Source organism: Lactuca virosa, chromosome 7 (genome assembly GCF_052849685.1).
Source record: "Lactuca virosa cultivar CGN04683 chromosome 7, Lactuca_virosa_CGN04683_v6, whole genome shotgun sequence".
In the NCBI taxonomy this organism is placed as follows: domain Eukaryota; kingdom Viridiplantae; phylum Streptophyta; class Magnoliopsida; order Asterales; family Asteraceae; genus Lactuca; species Lactuca virosa.
This window is the reverse complement of record NC_136432.1, coordinates 45559149-45570014: the sequence shown is the minus strand read 5'-3', so window position 1 is coordinate 45570014 and position 10866 is coordinate 45559149. Positions and strand designations below refer to the sequence as shown.

At 35.0% G+C, this 10866-nt stretch overlaps 1 protein-coding gene across 1 annotated transcript; it reads left to right on the top strand.

The window, feature by feature from the left end:
• The first annotated feature begins 5973 nt into the window (after positions 1 to 5973).
• Positions 5974 to 6596, top strand: LOC145125664 (uncharacterized). Its single transcript, XM_079061089.1, has one exon. It carries the CDS (start codon positions 6031 to 6033, stop codon positions 6442 to 6444), a length of 414 nt encoding a protein of 137 aa, XP_078917215.1. The 5' UTR covers positions 5974 to 6030; the 3' UTR covers positions 6445 to 6596.
• The last annotated feature ends 4270 nt before the right edge of the window (positions 6597 to 10866 follow it).

Sequence of the window (10866 nt, the reverse complement as noted above, 5' to 3'; positions counted from 1 at the left end):
CTTCCGTACCGTCCTCGCGAGTCTCCTCCACCTTGATCCCGATATGATCCTTCCTTACTCTCATCCTAAGCATTGGGGACAATGCTTAATTTTAAGCTTGGGGTGAGGTAATCTTTATCTTTTATTTTTATTGCATTTAGGTTGTATATAGTTTCATTTAGAGTAAGTCATTTAGGTCACTCATAAAAATTGCATAAAAATTCAAAAATATTGCATATTTTCTTTCTTTCTTTTCTAATTTTCATACTTTTTAGATGCATTCTAGTTTAAGTTCATGCATTTTTGTTCTCTCTTGTCTTCTCATCCCTACAGGTACCATAGCGTCGAGTCATAAGTATTGAATCATAGATTGGTCCCGGGTCTTAATATGGAATTCCTTGTATTGGATAAATGGGACACGTTTTGAGCCTCACAGACCACTTTGAGACCGCTTGTGTGGGGGTCAGATGTAGGTAGCTTGGTTGGGTCTAGGTGCGGAGGGATGTGGTTGGTCATGCCAATGTGTGCGAGCAAAGATTAACCCGGTAAGGTATTTTGAAGACATTGAAGATATTGAAGACTCGCATCTTGGTTTTGGGGGGAGTACCCCTTAGTACTCCCGAGTCTCGTCCGAGCCTTACTTAGTTAGATTCTCACCACCTTTTTAAGATAGGTTATTTTTTTTAGGAGTCTAGAGTAGATAGTTAGATAGATTTTGTTTATCACACCTTGCATTAAGGTGCTTGATGAACTTTGAAGTGGGTCCCCCAATTCGCATCTTTTGGGACCAAGTCTTTTCGGTAACACCCATTTTTGAGTCATTCCCCACCCTTTTTAGTTGATCTTGGCACATTGTCAATGATCATTAGGCGTTCATGTTAGCCTCCATCATTTGTTACATGGTGAAATTCCTTAGACCTTCAAAGAAGAAAACACAAAAAAAATGAAGAAATTGGAAAAGTGAAGACAAAAAAAGAAACAATGAAGAAGATTAAAGAAAAACAAAAAGAAACAAAGAAGAAAAAATGAAGAAAAAGAGCAACACAAAAAGAAGAACAAGAATCCAAGTTCAAGGCTTTAGTTAAAAAAAAAACGAGAGAAATAAGAAGACTGAATATCAAGCAACAAGGAGGCTGAAGACCAAATAACAGAAGTTCAAGATTGAAGATTTAAGTTGTTAGGTTTAAGATTTAGGTTAAGTAGAATTTTTATTATTTTATTTTATTTTTGATTTTTGGTGAGAAAATGCCTTGACGATGAGACGGTAAACTGTAAAGGACAGTACAAGGGAGAAGCCCCTGAAACCGGATGTTTTCCCGGAGGCCGCACTGTAAAACCCTATTTCGTACTATACACTTTAGCCTGACAAATGTAGGAATCATAGTGTGTGAAGAGGCGCCTTTCCTTCGTGCACTATGGTCTACATTGGTGATTTAAAGTGCCCCCACCGGGCGCATCTCTGTTTCCTTTGTCTTGCACACCGCGACTACATCCATCCGTGATCTATTCGCCCATCAAGTGGTTGAGAATGTGGTTTATGGCTCTAAAGCGGGGAACATTTTGAAGATGCGTAGGGCCCATGAAGGACTAATTCTGACCATGTTGACTGATGTTGACCAAGTTCTATGGTACCTTTCTTATTTCCTTTTTAGTTTAGCTCATTCCGAGCTCATTTTAGTCTTGTTCTAACTTGAGGACAAGTTAGGTTTAAGCTTGGGGTGATTTGATAGCTTATTTTATTTCCTTATTTTTATTAGTTTATTTTAAATTTTTAGCTCTTTTTATTAGTATTGCATTGTATATTCTTTATTTTCTTTATCATGGATCGTATCGGAGACTTTTTATTTTGCATGAGGAATTTTGCAGGGTTTTGGAGCTCATTGCGGTTGTGGTTAGACTGGAGTTGGGCTTAGTGGGCTTTCCGGTGCATTATTGGGCTTGGCGGATCCACCAAAGAAGATTTGGGCTTAAAAAGATAAAGGCTTGGATGAAGTGGGCTTGTGAAAAATGGATCATGGATTGTTAATTTGGGCTTGAAGCATCCACTTTTGTAGCTAAATGATGATTGGTTGGTTTAAATCACATGGATATGGAGGGGACCAAAGGAATCTTTGGTAGTGGAAGGGTGGAGTGGAGGAATGAAGGACCAATAACATTACAACAACATTTGCACGGGTGGAATTTTCGTCGCGCGAGTACCCGCGCAACTGCCCAGTTTGGGCATTTTGGTCATTTGGCTTGCCATTACCTTGGGGGATCAGATCTAGCAGCCATAACTCGATTTTACACCATTGAAGAGCTGAAGGAAGGCGATTTTGAAGCTCAAGAGTCATTTCTTTTCATCTTTCCAAGTTATTTGGTAGTTTCTTTATGCAATTAGACTTTTGTGATTGTTGTTCTATTGCCATGAGTGGCTAAACTCTCTATTTTGGTAGACCTTGGCTAAAACCTCTGAATGTTTGTGGGTTTTTGAAGGATTTATGTTTATTTATCATTTATCTTATGTCTATGATTCTAGTTCATATTTCCTATGCTTGTTTAGTGCTTTGATCATGAGCTTGGTACTTTAATAAGCAATTGTTGGTTTATTTCTTTGGTTTAGCATTGAATCATTAAATTTACTTAGAACAAATGCTTTATGATGGTAGAAATCATCTCTAGCTTATGAATCATAACTCCTTTATGGATGTGTAAGCATTGACATCCTCTAGGAATTGGGGATTTCTTCATTCTTAAGGCTAATCAACTTCTTGGGTTTAATTGCTTCAATTGACCCTTGATCTTGATTAAGAAGGTGTGTTGTGGGATTCCCCAACCTCCATACTACCTATGAGAAATCTTGGCATATCATGCTTCATGATTGCTATAACCAATCTGGGATGAATGATAAAGCTTCATGTTAAATCCTAATGATAAACACACAAATGTTCATTGTGTTGAATTGCCTTGGTTTACCAATTCTCTCTAATACTTGAGCATCTCACTCTCTTGCTTAATTGCACATATTTAGTTATTCAAGTCTTTTAGTTTTCAAGCAATCATAACACCCCCCCCCCTTTTAGATTAATTGTAGTTAGTTAGTTTATTTTCACTAGTTTTATTGGATTGCATTGGTGATTGAATACAACCATTTCCCCGAAGATCGATACCCCTTTTTACCATTATATTACGTTTTATTTGCAAACAAAGGGTGTAATTTGCTTGGTGGACTTGACATCCCACCACCCCAAGTCCCGCTTCTTCGTTAGATGTCAATATCTTTCTCCATTTTGCCCAAGAAATCTTCCTTACACATATATCACATCACCAAAAGAACTTTGCTTGCGAAGATTCAAGTAAATTAAGAGCATAGTTAAGAAGTCGAAAATGGATAATAAATAAATATTTAGGTTGTTGATGACATATGTCATAAGCGTCAACCGTTATCCAATAGATAAAACATCCACCTTCCACAAATAGAGTGTTATAAAAGCACTTGGTCATAATTTTCCAATTATCCACATTAGCTTGTTTGAGCTCACTGGAAGACAAAAATATATAACCATGAATCTTTCTTTATTTCAATCATTGATTGATTGCCATATACTTATGGTAAAAAGACTCCCATGCGACAACTCTCTTCAAGAAAATCACATCATTAGCATAAAATGACTCAAGAGAGTAACCAACTGTTGATTTTGTTTATATTTGGTCACTTTTCTTTTTTATATAATATACTATCTAACTTGTTGTTTGTGTTCACCATAATCTTTTTGTGTTCAACATAAGCCTTTTGACCAACTGTCAGGTGATAGTCAGTCAAAATTATGGTGAACACAAACAACATGTTAAATGGTATATTACATAAAATAAAGAGACTAAATATAAAAAAAAATCAGTAGTTGATTACCATCATAAGACATTTCCTTAAGTTATATGTATTATATAAACATAGGTGTTACATTATAGACCATATAGACCTCTTATGTTATTTTATTTTATGTGTGAAAAATAAACATGGGTGTTACATTATAGACCATATAGACCTCTTATGTTATTTTATTTTATGTGTGAAAAATAAGAAAAAAAACATGATATACTACACACATGGAACACATGTTAATTATCTATGAATAACTTGACAACAAGAAATATAATATTGCGTAAGAGGAAATTAATATTTTGCATAACGTTGTCAATGTGGGACTAGCCCACCTAGTAGAGGCTTTGCTTCTTAGATTGACAGTCTCAAGTTTTAACCCTTGCATGAACAATTTCATGATACTAACTGCTAACCACTAACTTTGCCGTTCAAAATGTTCTTATTTTACGAATTATTATATTTAAAATTGTGACTACTAGTAGCATAAATTTATTTTTGCTAAATATCAGTATTTAAAGGATAATTACTTGATCATATTTCATTTCGTTCCCTAGATATATACTAATAAAGTTGTACTCCACATAATTTTGTAGCAGGTTTGCCAATCGGTTATATAAAAGAAATGAATAAATTAAGTTGTGGAACCATACATAAAGTAATTTCACCGGATCAAAATTACTTCACAAATATTAATTTTGCATTTTTAATGGATAATTACTTATAATACTTTCCAAAGAAAAAAAAAATCAGATCCTCAGATCTACATACACAATCCCCAATTAAATCCCACCCCCCACATTGAAATATTTGATATTCATAAAAGTAATCTGTTATTAAACTATATCCTGACATAAACGTTCGATATTATTTATTCATTCACACATAAGATATAAGGACTTACAGCCAAAAAAAATATTAGTCAACTCTCTTAATGGCATAAGTAGGATCTTTTTATATTAATTATTCCTCACCATCGCATAAAAACCTTGTGCTTCTACATCAAAATCATTCCTTTGTTAGTATTCTAATAAATGAAGAATCAATATTATTTACGTTTACAAACATATTTTATTTACAAAAGATTTTTAATTGATAATTTGATATATAAGTAAAAAGTTTAAATAGAAGCCATAAAAATGTTAAGAAATGTGAGAACTATATTAAAAATGTTAGACACAATTTAACGAACACTGTTTTTTTCTAACACATGTTTCTTGTTTAAAAATATATTTTTTATTAATTACAACTAGATTTCAATAGGGGTAGATATATTTTCAAAACAACAAAAATTATGTTTCAATATTCATAATTGAATTTTGTAACATATTTTGTAATTAAAATTTATGCATGTTGGTTTATAGTTATTAAAATAAAAATTATTAACTTCGATATATTTGATTATATATGTTTATGGACGATAAAAAATATTAATAATATTTTTTTGAGAAATTAAAATCCTTCTACATTTTATTTCTACCATCCTCCTACCCATGATGACAAGTGGAATAAAATATTATCAATTTCATTAAATGTGTTATTAAATGTGGCACATGTCAACATTTGATATGGTAGGATGATAAATAGGAATAACATGTAGAAGAATTTTTAATTTCTCTATTTTTTTTTTTTTTAAACTGTGAATTGTTAGTTTTCACTTTTTTAACCTTTCCTTTTTGTGTTCCTATTTAAAGTTTAAACTTTAAACCATTGTTATTTATCAACTTATATTTTACGTTAAAACTAATAATAACATATATAAGACTCATTACTAGCAAATGTTATCATGTGAGTAATTAAGGACTATAAATAACACAAAATCCTTCTTTTCATATGATTGATATTTATAACAGTTATATATTCTATCAACTTATACCTCGTGTTTTTTTTTTCTAATTTTTTTAATACCTCATGTAATGAAACATCCATGCACCCTTTTTTTTTATTTAACTTTTAATTCTATTTTAACCCAAAACGATCATGATCGAGCACGTATAGTATGGTTCATTGTTTGAAATTGCCGGCGTTTGGCCAGCAAATCACCGGCGAATATTTCTAAGATGTGAATGAGATCGCCTCGTTTTATCCACCAACATTGTCTCATCCCCATAACCATCTCTATAAAAACAGATGAACCCTAATAACTAAAACCCACAAAAACTTAAACCTTTCAACTTATTATATCATTATTAATGGCAGATCTAAAAGAAGGAGGAGTCGTGAAGAAAGGCCATGAAGAAGGTCTGAAACTTGCAAACTCTATTCTTGAAGAGTTTTGTCTTCCATTGGGTCTCCTTCCTCTTGCTGATGTGATTGAAGCAGGGTTCGTGAAGACCACTGGTTACATGTGGATTGTGCAGAGTAAAAAAGTCGAACACAATTTCAAATTGGTCAAAAAGATGGTGAGTTATGATACTGAAATTTCAGGGTTTGTGGAGAAGAAGAAGATCAAGAAATTGAAGGGTGTGAAAGCTAAGGAGTTGATGTTGTGGCCACCGGTAAATGACATCACCGTTGAGGATCCTCCCACCGGAAAGATTGTGTTCAAGAGTCTTGCCGGAATCACCAAGACTTTCCCGGAGGAAGCTTTTGCCGCCGGTCAGTAGGGTCCAGAATTAATTCAGACAGGTGGAGGGAAGATTTGGGGTTTGGTTTATGTTGGAACTTGGAAGTCGTTTTTTTTTCTTTTTTACATGCATGTACCAAATAAATATTTCTGTTTAATGAAAATGAATCTGAAACGAAGGAATTCTTGTTATGGGTTTATTGATATATGTATACTCGTTAATTAATAAAATGGCTATTTTCATTATAATCCAACAACGCCTTTCGTTTTGCATTAAAAGATCCTTAGTTTTATTTTTGTGTCTTAGGCCGAAGGGAGTTGACATCGATGAAGCTCGGCAAGTCCGAACTGGACTTGACAAACACCACGCCACCAACTCCGCATGCGGAGTTCGGTGGCCAAACTCGGAAAGTTAATGCCGACAAGAGAGAAAAAGAGGGGGAGTTTCTAATTCGAAATATTACCGTTTTTTTCAAATTTTATACCCTTTTTAATAAAAAAATTCAAATTTTTAGCTCATTTTCAACCAATATAAATACCCTTCACCACCTTACTTTATACCACAGTATAATCTTCCATTTTTCACTCAAAAATTCATCATATTTGTGAAAAAATAGATTCTCATTCCAATCCAATAACTCCAACAACTATGAAGAATAATATCCAAAACACAAACCTAATCTCACCATCATCGCTTACATTCATCCAAAATCAAAGTGATCGCCCTATTTATTCACCTCATAATTTACATTATCCCGATGCATACTACTCTTATTCTATCCAACCCCAACCACAGTTTCAATCTCAATATCAATCCTAACATCAATTTCATTTTCAGTCTCAAGTACAATCCCAAATGGATAAAGAGTTCAACCTGTTTGACCACATTACTGACTCGCAATCCGATTCCAATCCCAAATCCAATTTGAAACTCAATCACAACCCACAGTTGTACCCGAAATGGATTCCGAGACGGAAGAGATTCGATGTCCACCAAAACCCAAGAAAAAAAAGGAAAGGCACCTTCCAAGAACCTTCCGAGCCGGAAAACATTTGACGTTGCAAAAGAGAAGGAAAAACCTCATGACACGTGTAACGCCCGTAGATCCGGGCTAGTCAATTTAGAGACGATAAACATCAAAAACGACTTTTTGATGGAAGATTATTTAGAAGGATTAATCTTAACCAAGTTTTAGTATATGTCTCAAGGTTTCCGGATATATAAAGAATGTCGAAATCCGAGTTATAACGAAGAAGTTATGACCTGTCGAAGTTTCGTGACAAACCGGCACGGTGCCGAATGTCGTAAAAAGTGAGTTTTTGATAAACTACTTTTTAGCCTTAGTGATCTAAATGAAAGTCGTAGTATTTGTTAAACCGAGAAGTTCGATAAAAAGAACGCCAAAATCTGACTTCGTATGAGGAAGTTATGATTTTTCGAAGTTTCAGCTTAGCAGTAGACAGCTAAAAACTCGAATTTTAGATCGAGTGATTTTTAGTCGACACAACCTAAACGAGAATCGAAGGTCTCGTAAATAGTAGCACAACGGTAAAAAGTCTGGCAAAAACGGACGTCGGATGAAGAAGTTATGAATTTTTAACGGATTTCCTGTCCCGGTCTGTTAAAAATAATAATATAAAAATTAAATTCAAAATTAGCTGACGAAGTCTAAACGGAAGTTGTAGAGCGTAAATTTACCTACGCGTGCATATAAAGAACGTCAAAAACGGAGCTCGTATGCGAAAGTTATGGATTTTAGAAGTTTTGGCGCGAAAATCGAGAAATTATTTTAAAATCCGAGAAAATTCGCATAGGCCACGTGATCCTCGCATGCTTGTCTCGTGCCCGACTCGCGTGTCGCATGCTGATTCGACCGAGGGTGCGGTCCAATAGGCTTCCGACGCGCATCGCTGCTGATGCCCCGTGTCCGAGGTGCTGGCCCAATCCGAAGCCGGCACGTAGCCTCCTCGCATCCGAGCCTCGCCGAAGCTGCCACCTGGTCCGAACCTCGCAGCCAGCAGCCTTCCCTCCGGATCCGAGGTCGCATCTGCTGCCGCGTGGAGCTTCCTCAGCCATTGATCTTCGGTCTCGCAGCCAATAAATAGGAGGGTGCGAGACCTCCCGGGTATACTTTGAAAATTTGTCATTTTTAGCCCTTTTTTCAATATTTCTTTCATTTCAACTTCCCTCGAAGCCCCGATATCAATTATAATCCTCGGAATACGCCCCGAAGTGCCCGAGAAGCCCGGAAAATTTATCTTTTCGGTTTCGAAGCCCGACCCTCGCAGAGCCCGGTTTCTCAATAAAACTCCCGGTTTTATTAGAAACGATCGTTTTAGGAAACGAATTGCTGCCCGATTTTCATTAAATCAGGTGAGTGTGTAGTCACTTTCATCTTACACATAGATATGAAGTATTTTATATAAAATACGTGATATGTGTATATATTATTTTATATAAAATACGTGATATGTGTATATATGTTGTTTGTTTATTTGAGATGGATGTTGAATGAATGTTTTATACATGTTTAAAATGACTTAAAATGTATATATATTTTATCTTCAAATATGTTGGGTAAAACATGGGTAGATAAAGTATGAGGGATAGAAGTACAGTATAGATGTACGTTGGTAGCTATGAATTTAGTACAGTATAGATGTACGTTGGTAGCTACGGATTTAGTATGTTGGCAGCTATGGACTTAGTGCCTGTTGTATAAACCTTGGCGACGATGTGACTTCGTGCCTATTAGATAAACCTTGGCGACGATGTGACTTCGTGCCTATTAGATAAACTCTGGCGACTATGAGACGTAGTGCCTATTAGATAAACCCTGGTGACGATGTGACTTCGTGCCTATTAGATAAACCCTGGCGACTATGAGACGTAGTGCCTATTGTATAAATCGTGGCGACTATGTGACGTAGTGCCTGTTGTATAAACCTTGGCGACGATGTGACTTCGTGCCTATTTGACATAAATTGCTGAGGGAAAGCAATGTTGTCACCCCGGTGTTTGTTTTATTTGACATAAATTGCTGAGGAAAAGCAATGTTGTCACCTTTTTGACATAATGTTGTCACCTCGATGTTTGTTTGACATAAATTGCTGAGGAAAGCAATGTTGTCACCATTTTGGTTGTTTATTTGACATAAATTGCTAAAGGAAAGCAATGTTGTCACCTTATTGGTTGTTTTATATTAGGTTGTTTTGTTTGACATAAATTGCTGAGGGAAAGCAATGATGTCACCCTGATGTTTGTCTTGTTTGACATAATTTGCTGAGGAAAGCAAAGTTGTCACCTTATTGGTTGTCTGGTTTGACATAAATTGTTGAGGAAAACAATGTTGTCACCCCTAATGAAAATCCTTAGGCTAGGTCCCTTGTGATAGTTGTTTTAGGGACGTAAGGTGAGGATAACGAGAACGGGTAATTAGGGTTGTTTTTGGTTGATGAAATTAATAAATTATTTGTTGATTGATAAACTTAAAGAGTTTATTATTTATTGTGGGTTGAAAACCCTATATGCTCACCAGACTTCCAAGCCTGACCCACTCAGCTTTTTATATTACAGGTAGTGGACCCCGAGCATAGTCGGATGATGACAATGAGTGATTTTTGGATAATAGGCCAGTAGTTGTAAATAACTGTGTAAGGCTTATAATGTCTTGTTTATGCTTTTGATCTGTATTGGAACATGACATCCCAAGGTTTTGATATAAAAGGAAATTATATATTTCTTAAAGAAAGGTTTTGACAAACTTTTATCATGTTTTGTTTTGGGGACCAATTCCGCAACATCTTTTAAAAAGATTTATCTGATTTTATTTTAAAAAGCATAAACGAAATCGGTCTTTTCTGGCCGTGAAATTGGGGATGTCACAACACGACGCCCCCAACGAGAAATACTAACTACCTTACTCGGCACGAAAGAGAACTAACGTTAAAGGCCAAAGAGATTGCAAATATATATATATATATATATATATATATATATATATATATATATATATATGTGTGTGTGTGTGTGTGTGTGTGTGTGTGTATTTTGTATTTTAATTTCTAGGTTTTGTAATTTTAATTTTTATATTTTATATTTTTAAACTTTATGTTGTTTTTTTGGGTGTGTTGTAATTTCCTTTCAATTTAATGAAATTTTAATTTTTATAAAAATAACTTGTTTAAATTGCTTATTTTTCATATAAATTAGTTTTAGAAAAAAATAGCATGACAAAAGTGGCAACCCGTACCCTCTAAATGACAAACTTTTGAAGCAGTTACAAATCCAATATGGCGTCTACGTGGCAGCACCTTTAGTATGACAAACTTGACACCACTCCCTCTAGCCTTATGGACCAACAAACTCACAAAAGACCTAAAAAAGGGATTGGAAAGATTAAATACTTGTTTGCGTGTTACCATTAGCCCCGTGTCATATGATGTGACATAATTTAGGCCA